The sequence below is a fragment of the Polypterus senegalus genome, chromosome 11 (assembly GCF_016835505.1).
Source record: "Polypterus senegalus isolate Bchr_013 chromosome 11, ASM1683550v1, whole genome shotgun sequence".
Taxonomy (NCBI): domain Eukaryota; kingdom Metazoa; phylum Chordata; class Cladistia; order Polypteriformes; family Polypteridae; genus Polypterus; species Polypterus senegalus.
In genome coordinates, this window is record NC_053164.1 from 53540996 (window position 1) to 53566133 (window position 25138).

General features: G+C 42.0%; 1 protein-coding gene across 1 annotated transcript in view; it reads right to left on the minus strand.

Annotated features, from left to right (window-relative positions):
* Positions 1-21419: 21419 nt before the first annotated feature.
* abhd16a (abhydrolase domain containing 16A, phospholipase) overlaps positions 21420-25138 on the minus strand; it is a 36036-nt gene continuing 32317 nt past the window's right edge. The window contains exons 19-20 of the mRNA XM_039768647.1: positions 22816-22859; positions 21420-22362 (exon numbers count right to left, since the gene is read on the minus strand). Coding sequence (XP_039624581.1) covers positions 22279-22362; positions 22816-22859 — 128 coding nt within the window. The 3' untranslated portion in view covers positions 21420-22278. The remainder of the gene's footprint in view (positions 22363-22815; positions 22860-25138) is intronic.

Sequence of the window (25138 nt, forward strand, 5' to 3'; positions counted from 1 at the left end):
ACGTGTAGCTCTGCGTCTTGCCGACACCGGGCCAATAAAACCGCTGCCGTAGTCGACGCACTGTCTTAGCGTTCCCGTAATGTCCGGATCCAGCCGCTCCGTGGACCCATCGGAGGACCTCGGCGCAAAGCCTGGGGAACCAGTAGTTGTAGCCGGTCAATTCCTCCCCCGGGTGCGTGCCACCGCCTGTAGATTACGCCATCGTGCAACTCCAAGTTGCCCAACTGAGAGTGGAGTATTTTGAGTTCAGGCCCCTGTGACGACACGGTTTGCCAGTCGGGACGTTCTTGTGTCTCCAACCAGCCCTTTACCTTTTCTAGTGCTTGATCGTTCGCCTGTAACTGCCTCAATTGGTCAATAGTGTACGGCTCCCCTACTCCAACAGTGTCATCTATCCTTGCGGATGCGGACGATGGCCCCAGCCCCCTTTCTTCCTGTCGGCGGCAATATCGACATTCATTGCTGAGGCATGGACGCCTGGAGAGGGCATCAGCGTTGGCATGCTGCCGTCCCGGTCGGTGCTGTATCTCAAAGTCATATTCTTGTAGAATCTCCATCCACCTTGCCACCTGGCCCTCTGGTTGCCTGAAATTCAACATCCAGGTGAGGCTAGCATGGTCAGTCCGCAGTGTGAACCTAGTGCCCAATAGGTAGGGCCGAAAGTGCCGTACCGCTAGGATCACTGCCAACAGTTCCCGCCGAGTGACACAGTAATTCCTCTCCGTCGACTGAGGCTGCAGCTGTAATAAGCTATCACTCTTTCTCCAGCCTCCCCCTTCTGTGAGAGCACGGCCCCAATCCCCACATTGCTAGCGTCAGTGTCCACCACAAAAGGTTGGTTGGGGTCAGGGTACGCCAGGACCGGCGCGCTGACGAGGGCAGCCTTTAACTGTTGGAAGGCGGCTGTGCAATCCTCCGTCCACCCAAACTGTTGGCCCTTACTCGTTAGTCGGTGCAAAGGGCTGGCAATGGTCGCAAAGTTTTTACTGAATCTTGGTAGTAGGAGGCTAAACCCAAAAGCTCCGCAGTTCAGTGATATTGGCTGGTGGGGCCAGTTGCTCACGGCAGTCACCTTCGCGGGTCTGTAGCCACCCCACTCTCGCTGATTACGTGCCCTAGAAACTGAGTCTGTCGGGCGAGAAGATTGCATTTCTCAGGGTTTAACCGCAACCCGGCGCTACGAATGGCGGTCAGGACCTCCCTTAAATTGTGCACCGCCTGGTCAAAGTCTCTGGCATGAATCAGCAGGTCATCTAAATAGACCACACAACGGGTTCGGGGAATGTCTTTAGGACCCGCTCCATTAGTCTTTCAAACGTGGCCGGCGCATTACAAAGTCCAAACGGCATTACCTTAAACTGCCACAGCCCTTGTCCGATGGTGAATGCAGTTTTGGGTCGGTCCTCTGCTGCCAGTTCTACCTGCCAATATCCACTGCGCAAGTCCAAAGTGCTGAACCAACGGGATCCAGCCACATAGTCCAATGCATCATCGATGCGAGGCAATGGGTAAGAGTCTTTTCGAGTGACTGCATTTAATTTACGAAAGTCCACACAAGGGCGCCAACCCCCCGTTTTCTTCCGCACCATGACCATGGGTGCGGCCCAGGGACTGTCAGAAGGCTCAATGATGTCGTTGGTTACCATCTCGCGAATCAATTCTTCGGCAGCTTGGCGTTTTGCAAGAGGCAATCTGTGGGGCGAACCGAATGGGGCGGCGTGGCCAGTGTCAATGTGGTGTTTGACTAACGAGGTTCTGGTGCAGTCCTCTTCTCGAGCCGCAAAATGTCCACAAAGTCGTTCAATACTTTCTGGAGTTGCTCCTGCTGTGGCGTGCTCAGCTGTTCACCACTTCGATGGCCCAATTCTTCCACAGCAGCAACCGTCTCAGTGGATGGGTGGTCGTGTGAGGAAAACCGTTGGGGAGCACTGGTCTGAGCTGCAATACTCTCCTGGGGGTCTTCTTCAGTCCCTGCATCTTCCGAACAACGGTCGGGAGCCGGTGAGCCGTGGTGTCCAGGCAAATCCAAGCTAACAGCCCTTCCAGGATGATTCCAGCCCGATTGGGCGACACAGTCTCATTACCTACGCGAGGATGGCCCTGGACACATCAACACATGCTCCCCAGTGGGCCAGCAAGTCTAACCCAATTATGCATTTGTCTTTAATGTCCATGAGCCAGAATTCGTGGCTGGTCTGGCTCGTCCCTACTACTACAGTCAATAGTTTCTTTCCCGGCATTTTTGTCCGTTCACCCGTAACCGCGCGCAGTTCGATGTTAGAAGGGGTCCAGTCTTTGGAAGAGGACCAGCTGTTTGGGCAACACTCCTCTCTGTAATAGACAAATAGTGGACCCCGTGTCCACTAAGGCACTGCATGGCCGTCCGTCTATAATGCAGTCTAGGTACAGTCCACCTGAAAACCCACAGCCCCACTTTAGGGCAGTCATTGCGGAGGGATGATGATGGCTGGGCGCGACTGACCTCCACACCCTCAGGTTGGTCCCTTTCTACCACTCGCTCAACTGCTCGTTAGCCGGCTTGGGCGTGATGATTGACGTGCCGGAGACCCAAGCTGTAGTACCTCTTCAGCCCGTTCAGCCTCCCGTAGTGCCTCACTCAAATGTCTGGGCGACAGCAGACAGACGTGCTGACGGAGACGCTCTGGTGTAAGGCCCGCAGGAAAGCATGAACACTGAGTTCTTCCCTTGCTGCTGTCGAGAAAGTAGGGTAACCTTTCCGTACATAGACCCTGATGTCAGCTGCAAATGCTCCCACACTCTCACCTTCACGCCGATGTCGGTTTGTCAGCTCCTCCCTGTTGTGTTCCGCTGAGGTTCTCTGTCCAAAGCGACGGGTGAGAGCATCGGTGAGGGCCTGAAGATCACGACACTCCTCAGGCGGCAGGTCGATGAGTACCTGAAGTGCGGGACCCTCCAAGGCAAGGGCCAAGTGTGTTGCAGCTTCCTCGCAGCTCCAACCATTGTGAAGAGCAGCCAGATCCACTTGTGCAAGGTATGGCTCTAGGGCGTCAACCCGCTGTATCGTGGCAGCTTAGCGGGTGACCGTGTGGGGAGGACCGGCCGACTGGTGATTTGGGGTGTCGTTGCGGCAGCTACAGGTTCATTCGGCCGTGCCTAGAAGATCGCAACACTGTCCGGGGAATACTGGCACCCTCAGGCCAGTTTGTCCTTTTTCTCCGTGCAGTTCTGCTGATCAGGCGCTCCAACATAACGCTATTTTCCGAGATGGCACGCTCTATTTCTTCAAGACTCTGTTCCATGACGGCGTCTTCTTAACAGCCTGGTCTCCCACTTCTGACACCAATGTAGCGACCCGTGGAGGAGTCTTTTAAGATTTCGAGCCGAACTCTGCCGTGCACCTCTCCGGCTGTCGGCTAGCGGCTTGCCAGCGTCATGCACGCAACTGCACCCAGCTCTTTAAGAAAGAGAACACTCGTGCCCCATACACCGCACGACTCGAGTGTCTCGGTAGTTTGCTTAGATAACATCTTAGCAAATAAACAGCTCTGTCCTGTTGTATCTTTTATTACAGAAGATAGTCAGAAACAAAAGCTCAACATTATTCGCGCCATTGCCAAGGTCAAGCACGAAGACACATTTCAATAAATTGGTACTTTTACAAAATAAATAACCCCCGGACGGCGATAACCCAAACCCACCCAACCAATTAAATACAAACACACCATTATTTACAACACAAATGACAATACGTAAATTCCGACATACAATAAGCTTTTTATAAATTACCCATAATTTCCCGCAAACTATTTACATAAATTACCCATGAGCGTCACTCCGCCAGCGCTTGCTGCGGGTTGTTACAATATATATATATATATATATATATATATATATATATATATATATATATATATATATATATATATATATATATATATAAAAATCCTGGGACTTTTGCCATGATATTTTTTCAAGTCATGCCCTCCTCTCAACCATATTCAACCACACACATGGTACAGTTATCAACAGAACAAATGAGTACACGGGCAATCCCAGCACTAAGAAATGCTGAAGTCAAACAAACTAACACCAAAAATGATGATCAGTTACACGGTAAATTGGTTAAATGTGTATCAAAAAACTATGCTGAAACAGTTGGTGGGGATCATGTGGAAGATGAAAACATCAACTTACAATATCCCGAAGGAATATCTACAACTGTTAACAACGTCCGGTCTTCCACCGCACGAATTACTGTAGAAAGAAGGATGTATCCAAGAAAGGTAATGTAGTACATCTTCTGCGGATAACATTAGACAACAAAAGAGATCTTGATATGCCATTCGTATTAAAACGTTAACAGTTTCCCATTAGAATATCTTTTGCAAAGACAATTAAAAAAATCGCAGAGCCAAACATACGAAAAAATCATTTTACTTAAAAGAGAGAAAGAAACGAAATTCAATCACGGGCAGTTATACGTTGCGTTTTCACAATGAAAGTCCAAACACAGAATCAAAATTCAATGCAATGTTGATTAAAATTGAATTCGAAAAATTGTTTTTGCTGAATTTTTACAGTAAAAGTGTAAGTTTAAAAAGTATTTGCATGTTAATTTCATAGCCAAACACAACAAAATCGTATTATGCAACAAATAACTCTTAACGCAACATGAAACATAAATTACTTTCAAATTATTATGTTTTATTATTTTTAATGTGGTTAATTACTCACTGTAATGTAAAATAGTTAGTTCTTTTATGCATATGTTACAATTCCCATGAAAATAACAATCTGTTTAAATAGTACATCTGCATCCCCATAACGCAAGCGGCAGAACCGCAAAGAGGCTAACGTGTAGCGCAGGCCCGGGGGCTGGCGAGCTCAGCGAGAGAGAGAGTATATAAACTGTATATACAGGGCCATTATGAAGTCCCTGCATAGTTTTAAATTATTTGAACTTCAGTTGTATGTATGACAAAATCAATCCATAAAGAACAGTATGAAGTGTGCTTCATTTATTTTATTTTAGTTTATATTAAGTTTGTAGTAGTTTATTCATTTTTAATAGATTTAATAATTGGCTCATTACTCTGTTTTCAAGAATTATGCTTGAGCCATGACTTCAATAGAAGAGAAACAAAATGGCCCCTTTGGTTGGCTGAGCTAAAACCAGTCATCACGGTCCAAAGAAGATTTAGAACCCATTACAAGAAAAATGTAGCCATACAAGTAAACCACGTACTTTAGAAGGATTGTGGGCTAGAGTAACTAACGTGATTCACATCTTCTACAACTCTATGATGACCAGTATGATTTTCTATGCTGTAGTTTGCTGGGCTTGTAAGATCACTTCAAGACAGACCACCACATCAACAAACTAATTAAAAGGGCAGGTTCAGTTATGGGATGAACTCTGGACCCCCTGGAGGTCACAACAAAGGGGAGATTTAAAACAAAACTGAGTGCCATTATGAACAATAGTGCACATCCTCTCTCTGACACACAAATTCTGAGCACTTTCAGCCAACAAATTGTTCAGCAGAAGTGTGTGAAGAGATGCTATGGGGTCTCCTTTACACCAACAGCAATGCGCCTGTATAATGCCTAAGCTAAAAGCTTAACAGCTAAGTCAGAACGTTATTTTAGGTGTGTGTTTAGAACCATGGTGTGCGTATATATCTTTATTTAAAGAACTTCTGTAAAAAGCCAAGCTTCTCCTGGTGATAAAAATAAAGTTCTAATTAGGGTATTACAGAAAATGAAATGCACAAAGTATTTGTAGAACTTCAGAATCACATACGTATATGTAATGACATACAAGTTGAAAAGTAATGTAGAGAACTGACATTGTGATTATTTTAAACAGCACAAGGACTTTATAATGACCCTTGTTTAATATACAGTTCGGTCCATAAGTATTTGGACAGTGACACCATTTTCATAATTTCAGCTCTGTACACCATTACAATGGATTTTTAATAAAACAATCATTAAGTGATTGAAGTGTAGACTTTCAACTTTAATTTAAGGGGTTTACCAACAATATTGTATGAGCCGTTTAGGAATGACTGCTATTTTTCTGCATACCCCCATTTTCAGGGCCTCAAAAGTATTTGGACATTTGATTGACAGGCTGTTCCATAGCCTGGTGAGCTCAGCAACACCAGAATGTCTGGAAATCCAAAGAAGACAACTGTGCTGGATAACTGCAGAACTCTGTCCTTGGTGAAGAAGAACCCCATTACAACATTTAGCCAAACCAACAACACTCTCCGGGAGGCAGACCTATCTTTGCCAAATCACTGGTAAGCCTCCACCATAGGAAGGACAGAGTAGACTTTGCCAGAAGACATTTTTTAAAGCCTGTCCAGTTCTGAAACAATTTTCTTTTGACAAAGGAAACTAATATCAATATATACCAGAATGTTAGAAAGAGAAGACTATGAAGAAGAGAATAAATGGCTCATGATCTGATGAGTGTCTTATCATCTATGAAAATATGGTGGAGGTAGTTTTATGGGATGATCATGTATGGTTGCCAATGGAAGTCAGTTACTTGTGTTTATTGATGATATGACTGCTGGCAGAAGAAGCAGGATGAATTCTGAAGTGTAAAGTGATATACTATCTGCTCAGATTCAGACAAATGCTGCAAAACTGATTGGACAAGGAGTCACAGTACAGAAGGACAATGAATCAAAATATAGTGTGAAAGCAAATCAAGGGCTTTTCAAAGCAAAGAAGTCAATCAACTGACCTCAACCAAATTAGACATGCATTTCACTTGCTGACAATAAAACTGAAGGCAGAAAGTCCAATGAAGAAGCAGCACCTGAAGACAGCTGCAGTAAAGGTCTGGCAAAGTATCACAAGAGTGGAAACCCAGCACTTGGAGATGGCCATGGGTTTCAGACTCCAGGCAGTCATTGACTGTAAAGGATTTTCAACCAAATATTAAAAATGATCATTATATTTATGATTAAGTTCATTTCTCCAATTACTTTTCAGCCTCTGAAAATTGGGAGAAATTGTATAAAATTATTTGTCTTTTCTTCAGCCTCCACCCGACTCACACTGCACCCAACCTCCTTGGCCCCTCCTGCAGGTGGTGAGCCTATGGGAAGGGGGACCCACATTGCCTCTTCGGGCTGTGCCCGCCCAAGCCCATGGGTTCAGGTCCGGCCAGCAGGCGCTCGCCATCGAGGGGGGCCCCAGTGACCCATGCCTGGGCGAGGGAAAACACCATCCAAAGTTTTTATACATAATAGGAGGTTTTCTGAACTGCTCTTTGTCACGTCCCTCGCCTAGGACAGTTTGCCTTGGGTGGCCCTACCAGGGGCATAAAGCCCCCGACAACAGAGCTCCTAGGATCATTGGGACACGCAAACCCCTCCACCACGATTAGGTGGCGGCTCAAGGAGGGAGAGGGAAGTCTGGGCATCTCTGCTCAAGCTGCTGACCCCTGTGGACGAAGGCTTCAGACCAGACAGCAGGTGTAATTATAAAGCAGCTTTATTTTTGCAGAGTCACAGTGAGAAGAGTTTCAGAAAAGCAGACAATCAAATATACATGACAGCGTCAGGGCTCTTCTGAACCCCGTCTGTTGGGTGGGGTCCAGTTTTATACCCCTAGAATGCGTGATTTAATATCATTATGAAATGTAACAGTCAACACATTTATTATACACAAACCTTTAGCCCCTTCAACGCCCCTTGTGCAACTTGATTTCTTGGCCCCTTTTGTTATGGCGTTCAGATGTAAGCTAAGGGAAAACGTGATAAGGCAGACTCATGTGTGGAATGCTTAGACCTTGAGTCCTTTGCACAAATATTTTTCTGTTTGCTAAAACAAAGCATGCTTTACATGGTTTCGTAAAGCTTACTTCTCAGACATGAATTAGTACAAGGGAACGAAGAGAACATTCGTCTTCCACATTCCCCCCTTTTTTAGAAAACAAAAAATATTTGATCAGGGGAGAGTTGAGTGGGAAAGGGTAGCAGAGGGGTATGGAGTGGAGTGGGCGGAGGAGTGTGGGGTGGCTGTGCTGATCTGAAGCATTTTTTCTTTGTGTAAAAAGTAAGCTTTAGCCATAGAGGCAGAAAAATACTTGGATACAATGTATCTTATCAAGGGAACAATACAGCAAGCTACAAGCAGGAGAATGATTAAAGCAACCGTAAGAGAGATGAAAACAGACTTAAGCCATTGGCCCCAGGTTGAGTGGAAGTGTGTTCTGATTCAGGACCCACAACTGTGGCTACAGCTCAGCTAAATGAGCCACCAGGATCCTGTAAACAGGAACAAAGCACAAGAAGTCCCCGGCGACTTGAAAATAAATCACCCTAAAATGTCCAAATATTGCTGTTCTTATAGCTGAAAGTGCATACAATTTTTACTATTATGTTCTAGAAAATAATCTGTAGGAAGAACAAAAATCCAGCTTTCTTTCAAGCCGTGCTTTATATAGCATCTTTCATACATTTATCAGTCCATCCATTTTCTAACCCACTTCAGTTCAGGGTCATGGTCATCTGGCACCTATCAAAGTTGTGGGCACTGGAACCCTTGAAATGGATGCCATCCTATCACAGGGCACACTCGTTCACATGCCCATAAGAAACATCAGGCAAAAGTACATTATCCAGTTAACCCAGTTTTTATATCTTCAGGATATGGCAGCAAACAAGGATACCACAATCAAGGGTGCCATCTTTTGCAATGTGAGATGTGAATCCAAGCAGGCAGTCCCTCAACTTTAACAGCGTCTGGTGTCGACAGCAGAACTTGGAACGGTCCTCTCCACTGAGGGTGATGCCAATGTTTCCTTCAAGTATCTCTAACCAGAATCCAGGTTCCTAACGGAATCGGGGAGTCCTTTGATGGAGGACTAGTTCTCCAGGCCTGATTCACCTGCTCATGGACTTCCTTCAGAGAAGCTTGGAGACATGTAAGACTGGAAAGAAGATCATTGTCCACAGTATGCAGTGTAACATTACCTATGACCATGCTGACTGGCATGGGCCGTCCGGTCAGAATTTCGAATGGAGACAGCCCTAACTACCGATGTGTTCTTCCCCTTAATCCCATCAAGGCCAGAGGCAGAGCATCAGGCCAAGGTAAATTTGTTTGCTCACAGATTTTAGCCAATTTAGATTTCAAGGTACCATTGCATCGTTCCACAATACCTCCACTTTGGGGGTGGTATTTGCAATAATGATGCACATTTATCTGGAGCCAGGTGATTAATTCATTTATAACGGAATTTACAAAGTGTGTGCCATTATCAGTTTGTAATTTCTGCGGTATGCCCCATCTAGGAATGATTTCCTTTATCAAAGCTTTTGCCACAGTTTTGGCATCTGCATGTTTGGAAGGGAAAGCTTCCACCCATCGGGAGAACACATCAACAATTACAAAAACAGTATCAGTACCCCTTTGATGGTGTTAATTCAATGAAGTCCATTTGAAGGTGTTCGAATGGACCCATTGGGTTAGGTGTAACGGCGGGACTTACCTGGGTGCCCTTTCCTACATTAAACTTTTGACATAATGCACAGCACCTGCAGAACTGCTCTGCATATGTAGAGAAACCTACAGCTTCCCAATGTTTTTCAACATCTTGAACCATGGCGTCTTTTCCAGCATGTTCTAGGCCATGGCCAATTTTTTCCATACCTGGAAAAGAGGCCTTTGGGAGGAAAGGTTAGTTAGTTTGCTTATGGGTCCAGACTCCATCAGAGAGGGACCCTTCTTTGGACCATTTTCTCTTCTCTGTGTCCGTGGCTGCACTCTGTAAAGAAATAATTTGATTATAAGTGTCCTGGTCATTTCTCTGTTGGAATAAAGAGATTGGTGTGTTATTATACGCAGCCCGTTTAGCAAAATGATCAGCTAATTCGTTTCCTTTGCTGACAGGATCCTATTTTCCTGTGTGAGCTTGACATTTAACGATCGCTAGCTTTGATGGTTTAGTTATGGCCTCTAAGAGGGATTCTATTAGTTTTTGATGTTGAATGGGCTTGCCAGTACTGGTCTTGAATCCCCTGAGTTTCCTTAATGCCCCATGATCATGGCAGACTCTAAAAGCATATCTAGAATCAGTATAGATAGTTACAATTTTTCCCTCTGACAACTGACAAGCTCGGGTGAGAGCTATCAACTCAGCTGCCTGCCCGCTCAAACTTGAAGAAATTCGGTTTGCTTCCAGCAGGTGGTCACCTTTGACCTCTGCATAGCTGGTTGAAGGTGTTCCATTTTCCAATCGTAAAGAACATCCATCCACAAAAATTATCTCTCCTGTTCCTAAGGGTGTTTCCTGTAGGTCTGGTCTAGGTTTTATAACCTTAGTTATTTCATCATGACAGTTGTGGGGCTCCCCTTGATTTTCAGTTGGAAGCAGCATAGCTGGATTTAAGATGGAGCACCTTTCTATGGTAACGTTTGACAAAGTACAGAGTACATTTTGGTAGTGTATTGCCCTAGCAGTAGTGAGATGTGAGGTTTTAGCCTGTACTAAAATGGAGTGTACGGTGTGAGGCACTTTTACCACTAGGGGGCTCATGAGCACATATCTGTACTGGCTAGCACGGCCTCTGTTGTGGCTGCTACAGCTCTGAGACAGGTTGGAAGTCCCGCAGCCACTGGATCCAATTTTTTCGAAAAATAGGCTGAGCCTTTGTTTTTTTTCTCCATGGAGTTGTGTAAGAACTGCATTCATATATCCCCCCTTTTGGTCCACGAACAGAGTAAATGGACGAAAATAGACAACAGTCCCAACACAGGCGCAAACAGTAGTGCACATTTTTTTTTTTTAAGTCACATAGAGCCTTCTCAGCTTGATCATTCCATGCCACCTGACCAGAAAGGTGGAGATCAGGGGTGATCGCTAAAGTTTGCAAAAGCTGTGCTCTTTCAGTGAAGTTTAAAATCCATTGCCAGCAGTATCCTAGAATGCCTAATACAGACATAACCTGTTGCTTTGTAACAGGTCTAGGAAGATTTTGAATGGTGTTTATACGATCACTAGAGAGAGAGAGCTCTTGTTCCGCAAGAAATGTCATGACCTAAATATTTCACAGTTGTTTGAATTAACTGCAGTTTTGTTTTAGAAACTGTATGGCCATTTTCTGCTAAAAATAATAACAATTTCTGAGTATCATGTGTACAATCTTCTTCTGTAGTACTACACATTATATCATCTACAGTACATACTGTATCAATACACTGTCTTTATCTGGCCTTGAGAGTCGGGGTGCACAGGGATAGAAAAGTAAGGGTTAGCAAGGTCAATAACAGAGAAATAACAGGCAGACGCGGGTATCGTAGAAAGAATAGTGGAACGATTAGGAACAATAGGTGCCCTAGGAAAAACTGCAGAATTAACTTGTCGAAGGTCTTGAACAAAACGCCATGAACTTTCAGCCTTTTTAAAAGGTAAGATGGGGGAGTTGACTGGAGAGTATTTAATTTGAATGATTGCTCCACATTTCACGAGATCGGAATGTACGGCGGAGATGCCAGCCTCTGCTTCTGGAGACAGAGGACACTTGGCGCGATGCGGGCAGAAGGACGATTTTGGGTAAATCACCAGTGGCTCACAGTGTGCTATCCTTCCATAATCATTTGTCCCCTGGGACCAAAGTGCATCGGGAAGTGAGGAAAGCCAAGAGGGATATGAAGTCTGAAATGAAAATGTGGAGAGGGTGGGATGGCATAATGAACGGATAAATGGAAGGTCATCCCGAAGTAAAATCTTAGTTATCAAATGATCTGAAGTATCAAAAATACCTGGAGCAACATGCAGCCAGTCTGTCCTATCAAGACATTGTCCCACCCATTCCCCAATTTTGACCCAGCGAACAGTGCTAGATTTGGCAAAAGAAACATGGGGAACCAAACCTCCTAAATAGAAAACACTTTGTGAATATGTGAGGTGCACTGACAGCAGCAGCTTTGTTGGATGAGAAAAAAAATGCAAGGGATATGGAGGGTCTCTGGGCTAGTACCTGAAGAGAGAAAAGATTCTAACCAAAGTGTGTCCAGTTCAGCAGGGAAGTACTGGGCAGTACAGTGGAGGGTGTTGGGGATGTGCAAGTGGGGAAAAAGACATGAAGGAAAAGAGTGTAGGGCTTTAAGGAGAATGGTGTGTGAGGAGATGTTCAGGGTCTAGGCTGCAAAAGAGGGCTTAGTGTGGGGGAAGGTTTGGCACAGGAATTTAGGAATAGAACAGTAAAACCCTTGTTCGGTTAGAGAAATAGAGAGGGAGAGCTTAGTCATCAGATCCCTTCCTAACAGATTAACAGGGCAGAGCTGATTTAACAAAAACCGGTGCATCAAAGTGGAACCACTGGAATGAAGCTGAACCCGAAGAGGTTTAGACACCAGCAAAACATGTGGTTGTCCAGAAGCAGTAAGCACAGTCACTGTATCTTTCGAGGCAGACTAGAAAAGCAGTTTCAGTGCCATTCACCAGCAAAGTCAATAAAGGATCTGTCTCTGCATGGCGAGTGAGCAAAGGCAACTGAAGAGAGTTGCTGGGGGTCCCTGTGAATTCCTAGGACCAAGAAATATCCTCAGGTTCAGGTAAGGGAGGCGGGGGAGGAAGCTGATGTGGGCAATTGCGGCAGAAGTGTCCTGTCTCACCGCACCCGTAACAGGCATAAGATTTAGATGCTTGATCTGAGGGGAGAGGCAACTGAGCAGACAAAGAATTCGGATAAGGAAGTAAAAATCCGTGACCTCTCCCCCGGCCTCGCCCCTGTTCTCGGGAAAATCCACGTCCTTGACCCCTGTCTGAGGCAGCTCCACCTGCATAATAATTCATTTGTGCTGCGATTAACTTGGTCTGAGTATCTGACTCTTTTTACTTAGTCTGTCATTCAGCATGCTCCGCGTGTCTTTTAACTTCATCAAAAGTGGCACTTTCCCATCCAAATACAGGACGTGTGTACCTTATTTTGGATATAACTTCTGAGTCCTGACACAAAAGGAGGAACTGCTGCCTTGTTACGGTCGTCTGGGCTGTCTAAGCCAGAATGGTTTGTCATCAAGTCCTGAATGCGGTGAGCCCATTCATCTACTGTCTCATCTTTCTTTTGTTTGGCAGCTGAAATGAGGGACCAGTCGGTGCCCTTTTTATATTTTGCAGCTATTGCCGTTTTCACGGGTTCCCATTGGGCAAGGAAAGGACCCTCATTATTTTGTCCACGAGGCAATTCCTCATTCCACTGCCACTGTACTCCATTATGCTGCCCATGATTGACAGTAGCCCAAGTAGTGCCCATTTTTCTGCGTAGCACCTGGGTCCATTCAGCCTCACTGGGTTTATATATGTTGTCTAGTTGCTGCACCTGTTCCACAAACTTCAACCCACCAATTACCTTAAGATCAGGCAATTCAGACAATACGTCTCTCAGCTCTTGAATATCCCAGTTACGATGTATCATTACAGTAGTGGGGTTATTGTTTCCTGGGGGTTGTGTGGGATTGAGCCAGGGGTAAGGGACCTCAATTAAAGGGCATGAAAATGTGGGTGCTAAAGGTTTAGGGGACTTAAATGGGGTAAAGTTTTCTGGGGACTTATCTTGGAGGGTCTTGCTTCTAGTACGTTGTGAAATGGAGGGCTTTTTGTGTGAGTTAGAACAGCCTCCCATAGCCCCTAACAAGAGGCCGTCAGTCTCATCATCTGGATCCGTAAGTGAGGAGGGGTCGCACTGATATTGTTCATCAAAGAAATCATCAGTAGCTGGGGCATCGGTAACCACAGGAGACATTGGGGCAATGATTGAATGTGGCGGTGGAAGGGGTTGTGGGTAAAGTGTTGGGGAAGAGAGCATGGGATATAAAGGGTCTTTTTTATCACTCCTCTTCCTCCTTCCTTCAGACTGGGGTCCCGAATCAGCCTGCACTTTCTGTAAAGCTATAAGCAGCTCTTCCTTTTCCTTTCTATTCTTAAGTTCAGCAACTAAAAGCTCATTCCGTTTCTGTGCCGCTTCCAACGTACGGTCTTTAATATCCAATTCCCATCTGTCATACATTTCCATCCAATAAGGACCTCCATTACAACAACCTTGTGTATTTCTGCACAGTATTTTTCTAATTTCCTGTATCTCACTAATATCCCCGGTTCCTTTCACTGGCCATCTACCTGTACTGTCCTTATTCCACTTTCTACATGCCTTTTTAAAATCTAATCCTGTCTTCTTTTCAATGAGCTTTCTAGGGGACCCGCCTTTCGATCCCAACAGCACACTAGGAGCCTGGCGATCCCCCAAAAATAATCCGCCTTACGTTAGGTTTTTAGGACTCTTGGGGGACTGTTTGACTGGCTTGCTGATTGTTTTTCCCATAGTGAGTGGCAGGATCTCAGCAGAAAGTAACTCAGCCCTCGATAAACCCCGTTCCAACCGCCGTCCGCTCCTATTCCTGGATTACAGCTTTAGGTGACTTTGTGTCTGTTTATTCGCATCAGCAGAATCGTACATCAATACGCCCCGTGGAGTCCGGGATATGGAGGTTTTTACCCCGATCCCTTTATCAGACGGTTTGTATGCGTCAATCTGCCAGGGTATTGTCTCCATCACCTTAGCAACCCGTTGAAACAAGAGTATGACCAGACAGCAGATGAAAAACTCGACCTCTCGTTTATTTAGACACACATTCTCTAAATATCAATCAATCAATCAACATTTATTTATATAGCACATATTCATACAAAAAAAATGTAGCTCAAAGTGCTTTACAAAATGAATAGAAAAATAGAAGACACAATAAAAAATAAACATAAGTCAACATTAATTAACTTAGAATAAGAGTAAGGTCCGATGGCCAGGGTGGACAGAAAAAACAAAAAACTCCAAAGGCTGGAGAAAAAATAAAATCTGTAGGGGTTCCAGACCAAGAGACCGCCCAGTCCCCTCTGGGCAAATATGCCCTTTCACCCCCATTCCTCAAATAATTATAGGAGCGTTCCATTCGCCCTTTTCTATTCCACTGCACAGGGGTGACTAGCTAACATTCACACTGTGCCGTTTTCCGTAGGGTCCCAAAGCCACTTTCCGTGAGTCCCTAGAACCCTTCTATGGGTCTGATACAGTATGCTCTCTTATTCTTTATTTTGCATATGCTTTTTATTCCTTTTCTTTCTATATTCGTATTACTTCTAGCACACCAGTCAAACTCAAACTAACAGGAATCCCCCGATCTACTCACCGTGACTCGTCCCGTCAAATGCCCGTCAAGTCGTACCTCGTATCGGCTAGGAGGAGGTCAGGGACTCCCCACGCAGGAAATGCCCAAGGCAGGCCAATCCTACTTTTACTGAAGCTGGACCCGACCCAGCCGGAATCGGCTCCACCACGGTCCTCTGGATGATCCTGCTTGAGGAGCCGTCTGCCGTCTCCTGCCCCACGTTGGGCGCTAAAACTGTGGACGAAAGCTTCAGACCAGACAGCAGGTGTAATTATAAAGCACCTTTATTTTTGCAGAGTCACAGTGAGAAGAGTTTCAGAAAAGCAGACAATCAAATATACATGACAGCGTCAGGGCTCTTCTGAACCCCGTCTGTTGGGTGGGGCAAGTTTTTATACCCCTAGAATGCGTGATTTAATATCATTATGAAATGTAACAGTCAACACATTTTATTATACACAATCCTTGAGCCCCTTCAACGCCCCTTGTGCAACTTGATTTCTTGGCCCCTTTTGTTATGGCGTTCAGATGTAAGTTAAGGGAAAACGTGATAAGGCAGACTCATGTGTGGAATGCTTAGACCTTGAGTCCTTTGCACAAATATTTTTCTGTTTGCTAAAACAAAGCATGCTTTACATGGTTTCGTAAAGCTTACTTCTCAGACATGAATTAGTACAAGGGAACGAAGAGAACATTCGTCTTCCACACCCCGCGACCCGATCTCGGATAAGTGGAAGAGGATGGATGGATATTTGTCTTTTCTTAACAGCTCATACAATATTTTTGTTAAAACCCTTAAATTAAAGCTGAAAGTCTACACTTCAAACACACAGTGATTCCTTTATTTCAAATCCATTGTGGTGGTGTACAGAGCCTAAATTGAAAATAATGTCACTGTTCAAATGCTTATAGACTTAACTTTATATATATATACTAGCAAAATACCCGCGTTTCGCAGCGGCGAAGTACTGCATTAAAATTTTTTTTAAGAAGAAAATTAAACCTTTTTAAACTGAGGGAAAATATGCCAATAATTATTTGTTAAGGATCTCTTTGTATACCATGTTGTCAGTTCAGCCCTCCGGTTGTAACATGACTAAGCTGTGCGCTGAGCTTACTCTTAAGGATGCAACATACAGTTTGCCATGTGAACAGTAATCTTGTTTCACATCTCACAGCTTGGATTGCTGCTGTCATAATCGGTTTGAGTTTCATGGTTTGCTTCAATTACGACAGTATTTGCAGGATTTGTTGTGTTGAAGTGACATTTGGCATCTGTCAAGCGTTGTAAGCACACAACCGGTTTCATCGATAAAATCACATCCAGCTTTTGAGAGTTTAAACATTCATAAACATCAAAGTGTCCACTACTGAAATCGTCACCTGTCAATCTAAGATGTTTAAGAGGCATTGGCGGTTGCCGAAAGGTGTAAAATATTTGGCCATTTCGGTACACTTGAAAGCAACAACCGAACAATTCAGTGGCAGCCATCAACTCACATGCAGAACCATAGGTGAAGGGCTTAAGCATTTCACTCTTATAGTGCTCCTGTGTAGTATAATTATCTCCTGTACCATCATCAGTCCACACCTTGAACCTGTCCCAGTCATTTAATACATAAGACACAATGTTCCTCCGGATATCAAGAGTGAGCCTGATATGGCCATGCAATATGATCATCTCGATAGACATGGTAATGGGGGTTGGAATGATAAAGGAAATGGGTATCTGAGCAATGTAAAGTAAGTGTAAAATACCTACACAATAACTATAATTGTAATAAACAAACAATAAAACAGCGAAGAAGCCATGGATTAAACAAAAAGGCTGTAGTTATCAGTAGGGAGACGTGAATCCCGTGGTGAAGCAAGGAAGGGAATGTAGAGACCGGAGCGACAGACGGTCTTATATAGGCAGGCAGCCAACAAAGTGGGAGGCGTTGAGATGGGGGACCCAACGCCGCCTCACACGGCGACCGAGCTGCAGGCTATGGTATATATGTACGTAAGTTGGATTCAGTTAGCGTTGGGAACCCGTGTACCAAATTTCTTGAAGATGGGCCCATAAGTAACAAAGACTGTTGAAAAGTTCAATATGGCGGCCGACAGTAGCATTATATCACCGAAATAATTACGTACATTGGTTTCGGTTAGCTCAGGGTAGCCGCCTACCAAACTTCGAGAAGATGGGACCGTAAATAAGAAAGTTCAACATGGCGGACGTTGTTGACCGTTATGACCGTTACGCATAGAATTTTGAAATGAAACCTGCTTAACTGTTGTAAGTAAGCTGTAAGGAATGGGCCTGCCAAATTTCAGCCTTCTACATCCACGGGAAGTTGGAGAATTAGTGACGTTGGAAAGATTAATATGGCGGCCGACAATGGTGTCATACCAACGAAATAAGTACGGACATCGGTTTTCGTTAAAAGTTCAATATGGCGGCCGACAGTGGCATCATACCACTGAAATAAGTACCAAATTTTAGCCTTCTACCTACACGGGAAGTTGGAGAATTAGTGACGTTGGAAAGTTCAATATGGCGGCTGACAGTGGCGTCATACCATCGAAATAAATAAGTACAGCAGTTTCAGCTAGCGCAGGGAAGCCGCCTACCAAATTTCGTGACGATGGGGCCAGAAATAAGAAAGTTCAACATGGCGGACGTTGCCGACCGTTATTGACCGTTACGTGTAGAATTTCGAAATGAAACCTGCTTAACTTTTGTAAGTAAGCTGTAAGGAATAAGCCTGCCAAATTTCAGCTTTCTGGGAAGTTGGAGAATTAGTGATGAGTCAGTGAGTGAGTGAGTGAGTGAGTGAGTCAGTCAGTGAGGGCTTTGCCTTTTATTATTATATATATATATATATATATATGTGTGTGTGTATGTGTGTGTGTATTTCTCCTATAAACGTTCTATATTTTCAATAGGACATGTTTTGAAATGCACTTGTAATTATATTAAGATATCTTGAGGTTTTTTTTAAGTTCTCAAAGGGGTCTGGATCCTATTTCAAGATATCTGAAAACTTAAACAAGACATCTTAAAATGCACATTGAATAACTAAAGCCATTAGCATCTCAAGTTTATTTCCTTGTTTGTTAAAAAGGGTTTCAAGATATCTTAGATTTAATTTCTAATCTTTATATATATAAAATTCAACATCTGTCTGTCTGCTTTTCACAAGACAACTACTTAACGGATTTAGATCAGGTCAACTTGAACATTCTGGTTGACTTCTGTCATTGCACTAAGTATCATAGTTCATTTACAGGAGCGATCAATTCACGCTAATCCGAAATAGAGGCTGCGAGCCGAGGGGAGGGGGAAACGTGATGTCAGGAAGCGTGACTTCAGCGTGACCACCTCTATTCGAATCGGTCTACTTCTGACTTTTGGAGTGTGATTTGCCTCCGCTTAGCTGGCAATACCTGTTTGTTTATTGATTTTTAAAGTTTATCCAATTTTACTACTAAGCAGGTGGAGCCGCAGGGGACAGCTAGTATCAAATGACCTTTTTAAGGTATCTTTTAGGAAAGGATTTCGAGTTCATTGTAAAATAGGTAAAATACTATCACAGATATGTCTTGTGCCATCAGATATCTCAAACAGCTTCCTGTGCATTTTAAGGTGTTGGAAATGCATTTTACAATATCTCAAGATGACATTTCGTTTTATTTGAAGATATGTCAGATACATTTTCAGATCTGTTAAAATAGACAGGAGGTTCTGTTTAAAAAAATGGAAGACTGGTATGCCAATTTTAGATATCAGAAACTCTTCAGGTACATTGCAGATATCTCAGAATCTTAACATAGATTCTGAGATACTCAGAAAGTGGCAATATATCTTATAACTGAAATGCATTTTGAGAGATGTCTAAATATTTATTTGTTTTTCCATAAAAACTGCTTTTTAGTTTAATGTTTTATAACTAGTAAAACAGAACCTTGATATCCAATATTTCTATGAAATAGAAATGTTCCGAGCCCTCTCCTTTTCAGTGCAGGGTCTCAAGGAGCAGCAGCATTGGGTGTGAGACCAGTAGCAGATTTCAGTGTGTTGGCAGTCCATTGAAGGGCACAAATGCTTTGTCAAATTGGTTGCAAATATGCGTTTAAATAACACTTAATGATAAAAGCAGTTGTTTATTTTTGTTCAAATGCAATATTTGATAAGTACAATTTACCATTTTTTGTTTTTAAATGTATAAAAATGTTTTATAGATAACATATAAAGCCATGGTCTCCAAACTTGGTCCTTGGGACCCACTGTGGCTGCAGGTTTTTGTTCCAACCAACTTCTGTTTTTAATGGGTCTTCTGGGCTAATTAAATGAGTTATCACCCAGTTTATCTGTTTTGAGGTCAAAAGTGTGTTAATACATTTTAGTAAACATTAGCCAATTATATGTGGACAATGCATTTTTTAATAGTTTTTATTTATGTTCATTCTGATTTCCATTCTATTTTTCCTTTATTGACTAATAAGTGGGTCTGACAGAAGCAGTTGTAGCCTTTCATCATTTAGTGTTGTTTGCCTGGGTATGTCTGCTTTGCTTGCTTTTAATTGTCACTATTAGGATACAATGAAGGGAGCAGACTACACAGGAAAAGGGAAAAATAATAGGAAAAACAACAAAAAAGAGTAAGCATTTAAAGCTATAGCAAAAAAGAAATATTTCTAAAATGTCTTGTAATGTAAAACTCATACTGCTGTGCTTTTCTGAATGCAGAATAAGAGAATAGAATGAAAGCTAAGTAAATTAGATAAATGATCAATTATTATCACTTATTGTAAATCTGGTTGGAACAAAAACCTGCAGCCACAGGGGGTCCCCAGGACTGAGTCTGGGAACTACTGATACACAACATGAATGTGTGTGGTTTAATAAGTCGTATATTGTTTAATGCCTACTGGCTGTCAGCTCCCGAATTAAACTCTACCTTTAATACCAATTCGGCAACTTTCAAAATACAAAATGTTTTCTTTCCCTGGACACACATCAGTCCATTCATTCATTGAAGGTGTTCCTTAAATCTATTAAGGGCTGAATTGGACCTAAAAGATGGACTCAGCCATGGTGTGGTGCTAGATAACTAGATAACGTTAAGCAATCTTATTCTGCTTCATATATCTTTACTGTCCATTTTACTGTTTTAAAAACAAAACAAACAATCAGCACATGTTTTGGTGGTACAAAATTAGTTCTGGACAAATATTTATTAAGTTATTCAGTCAGTGTCAGTGCTTTGATCTTATCTCCATCTGACACAACTACAAATCATCTGCCAAGCATGAGAGTTTGAAAGAAGCACTCAGTAGATGTGTGAAGGTCTGCATTGTGCTGTTTATGGTCTGCAGTCTGGCAAAGGTGTTAGTGTAGCTGCTTCACTGCTCCAGTGGCCTTGGGCTTAGAAGATGGTGAAACCTCTCTGCAAAGTTTGCATGCCCCACCCAATTTTTCCAGCCAAAAATTTGTCAAAATGCATCTGGATAATCCTCTGTAGTTCTGAAAGAACAGTCGGTGGACAGGTAAGTCAAAAGACACACATAAGCATGCGTTTTTACTTTTAAACACAGACATTAAAAAATTTTAATAAATTTTCATGTCTATTGTAGCATGGGGTGTTGAATGCAACTTTCTCACAAAAAGGATGGAATGGTTAAATGAGAATGGCCATCTTAGGAAAAAAAAAGGGGTTGAGAAAGACTTTCCTAGCAGAGTACAAAATGCATTTTGAAAAATACTGGTTCTAAGGAAGAGTGGAGAATACTTAATTCTCCATGCTAACTTGCTGAAAAATGAATTAAAAAGTATATCTCACAAACCATGGATTGCAGACACTGTATACTGAAGCGGAGATAATTCGGCTCAAGGGTATTGCTGTATGTGGTTGATTTAAACCTGAGATGGGTCATTTGTGGTGCGCTGCCCAGGAGGAATCATTCAACTAAGCCAACAACAAGCATTTATGGCCTAGATAATCACATTTTTCCACCACAGGGTAGTCTTACTCACTGCTCTCATTCTATCATTTGTAGTAAGATACCTTTTAGTTTTACATATACTTTCTTCAATAAAGTTTATATTGCCATGATTATACTGCCAAGTATGAATGACATATTAAAGACATAATTTACTTTAAAATGTAACATTGTGCTGCTGGTCTCTGGTTATAAAGACTATAACTTAAACACACTGTCTTCAAAAAATAAAATATGAATGAATCACCTTGCAAAGGTTTGATTAACTGAATTATATTTCTTCAGGTTTACAACATAACAAATTCAAACATAATGTAAGAAAACAAAAACAAACAAAACAATTTAATCGTGCCATAGATCTGTGCAGGCATAAAAATGATTATTACATTACACATTTTTCTACAGCTTAGTTTGGTACCATATGAACTTTTCCGTATTACTATGTGGGCATGTAGAACAAAAGTGTTTACTTTGTTTAAATTTGCTTGATTTAAAATAAAAATACACATAATGTGTGAGCACTTTGTGCACTAGTGCAATAATCAGAAATTAATATGCTGCAAAGAGATTGAGACACTGAGAACATGGTTTTTGTGCCTGTAGTAATCCAATAATTCAATTTGTTTAAACGATTATGATGACCACCACATAAACTCAGTTTCAAACATATGGTAAATAACAATATTATAAATTCTTCAAAAAATTACAACAAGGTAGCTTAGTCCAATTTCAGGCAAATCTCACTAGAAGAGTCTTAAGATTTATTTGCTTGAGGAAGATGTCATGTCAACCTCTACAGAAGTTAAAAAGATATTCACAAATAAATTATTATGCTGTAGTTCAAAAGTACAAAAATAATAACAGATGCTTGAATAACTGGTAAAATATTTGTCTACTCAATAGATAGATTTGAGCAGATGGGATTAGCTGACATTTTAACACACGTTTCCAAGGTGGAATATTTAAAATGCATGAGGTCATCAAGTCAAGTTGCTCATAAACTACAATCTTCAGTTATACAGGTTCTTCCAAATCAGCTGGCACAATTAGCTGACAAAAACGGGTATCGCATCTTGGATGCTTCAAGTAGAAATGCTCCTTGACATCCTCTCAGTGTTATAACGTCCAGGGTAACTGAAATTCATAAGGTGGTAGGGGTGTGCAGTGTGTTGCATCAAAATTTTTCATGTACTTCCGAGCCTATAAAAGAATTAAAAAAAAAAAAAATGTAAGTCTTACTTTGCATAAAAAGAAGCATTAATTGTAATTCTAACAGCTTTTGGTGGTGAACAGTTTCTACAGTATACTGTTTTTTATTCATGTTGGAAGAAACATTAAGGAAAAAATTGCAATGAGTTAACACTCTAATTCTGCTGGTATGTCAATTTTTTAGGGCTGAGGAATATGGCATAAAAAAAACAAAACAAAAAAAACATTCTTTTATTTCAACATATTTCTAAATACATTTTTTATATAAATTATATATATATAAATATATATATATACACACACGAAAAATACAAGAATAAGTAGGTTGCCCATATTTTGCAAACTGAAAATACAACTATATCCTTTTTAGAAAGACCAAATAAACAAAACACAACACATGGAAGGAAAAAAAAGCATCAATTATAAGTTGCATTTCCCACTTACTAGAAATAATGCCAGCTGTCTTCTTCCTTCTTTCATGTCTTCTCCTGAGAAGTCAGGGTGAAAAAAAAAAGATATATATATTTATACACTCACCTAAAGGATTATTAGGAACACCTGTTCAATTTCTCATTAATGCAATTATCTAATCAACCAATCACATGGCAGTTGCTTCAATGCATTTAGGGGTGTGGTCCTGGTCAAGACAATCTCCTGAATTCCAAACTGAATGTCAGAATGGGAAAGAAAGGTGATTTAAGCAATTTTGAGCGTGGCATGGTTTTTGGTGCCAGACAGGCTGGTCTGAGTATTTCACAATCTGCTCAGTTACTGGGATTTTCACGCACAACCATTTCTAGGGTTTACAAAGAATGGTGTGAAAAGGGAAAAACATCCAGTATGTGGCAGTCCTGTGGGCAAAAATGCCTTGTTGATGCTAGTGGTCAGAGGAGAATGGGCCGACTGATTCAAGCTGATAGAAGAGCAACTCTGACTGAAATAACCACTCGTTACAACCGAGGTATGCAGCAAAGCATTTGTGAAGCCACAACACGCACAACCTTGAGGCGGATGGGCTACAACAGCAGAAGACCCCACCGGGTACCATTCATCTCCACTACGAATAGGAAAAAGAGGCTACAATTTGCACAAGCTCACCAAAATTGGACAGTTGAAGACTGGAAAAATGTTGCCTGGTAGAGTCAGAATTTGGCATAAACAGAATGAGAACATGAATCCATCATGCCTTGTTACCACTGTGCAGGCTGGTGGTGTAATGGTGTGGGGGATGTTTTCTTGGCACACTTTAGGCCCCTTAGTGCCAATTGGGCATCGTTTAAATGCCACGGGCTACCTGAGCATTGTTTCTGACCATGTCCATCCCTTCATGACCACCATGTACCCATCCTCTGATGGCTACTTCCAGCAGGATAATGCACCATGTCACAAAGCTCGAATCATTTCAAATTGGTTTCTTGAACATGACAATGAGATCACTGTACTAAAATGGCCCCCACAGTCACCAGATTTCAACCCAATAGAGCATCTTTGGGATGTGGTGGAACGGGAGCTTCGTGCCCTGGATGTGCATCCCACAAATCTCCATCAACTGCAAGATGCTATCCTATCAATATGGGCCAACATTTCTAAAGAATGCTTTCAGCACCTTGTTGAATCAATACCACGTAGAATTAAGGCAGTTCTGAAGGCAAAAGGGGGTCAAACACCACATTAGTATGGTGTTCCTAATAATCCTTTAGGTGAGTGTATATAAAACATTCAAAGCAACAGTCTACCTGTGCATATATATTTAGTAATTCTTCTACAGTTGAGTTTTCAAAGCTCACTTCAGGGCTCTCAGGAATGTGTCAATTTCACTCAGTCCTTTTGAAGAGTAATGTTTGGTTGATATAATTAATTTTGAAAGAGGGAAATACATTTTAAAAAGTTTTCTCAGGCAGTTAGTTTTGTTCATGTTGTCTTCCACCATATCAGCTCTAAAATTGCTTAAGTCCAGTAATTATGACCAGTCAATTCCAATCATCTATCGTGTTAATGCAGAGTAAATTTGTTTTCTATTTAACTCTAAGTTTTGTTCCCTTCATTACTAAACCTTTACTTTAGCATTCTACATATACACTTTAGAGCCTCTCTGTCACCAAATTTAAATGATTTTTTGTTTTTATTTAGGAGACTTAGTAATCTGGGGCTTGCTATGTAGTAAGTTGTGTACAGTTTTTGAGTTTACAATAATGTAAAATAAAGAATTGCAATACACAGCACAATAGTGTCGACACTGAAAATACAGTCTGTGATGCAGTGAGAGCTCCCTGATATTGTCCCCAAGTGACACATCATTTTCCAAACTGTCCTTTGGAAGCAGTCACTCCAAGCATAAACATTAAAATGGGATCCACTTGACATCACACACCTTTTTTCATAATATGGTTGCCTTGAGTTTGAATTACATGAACACAGCCAAAAAAAATAATCTAATTTTTGGACAAGTATATTGTCATTTTGGGACATACACTGACCTCAATACTTAGTGAAAAAGTACTTGTAGTGGGAAAGAATACTGATTGTTGGATATTAAAACATTCTTGGTCTGACACTAACTTTCTTCATATAAGATGATGGTACTTGTAAAAAGGTATTTATACATACTCACCACATTCTGACACAGATCATTAAAAATGCACTGTATATAAATACATTTAATGCATTTAGATCCCATCCTAGACTTTGTCTATACAGTGCATGTTTCTCAGTGCAGAGACTTGGAGCACTCCACTGATCCAACATATTGTAGTTGCATTATGTATAA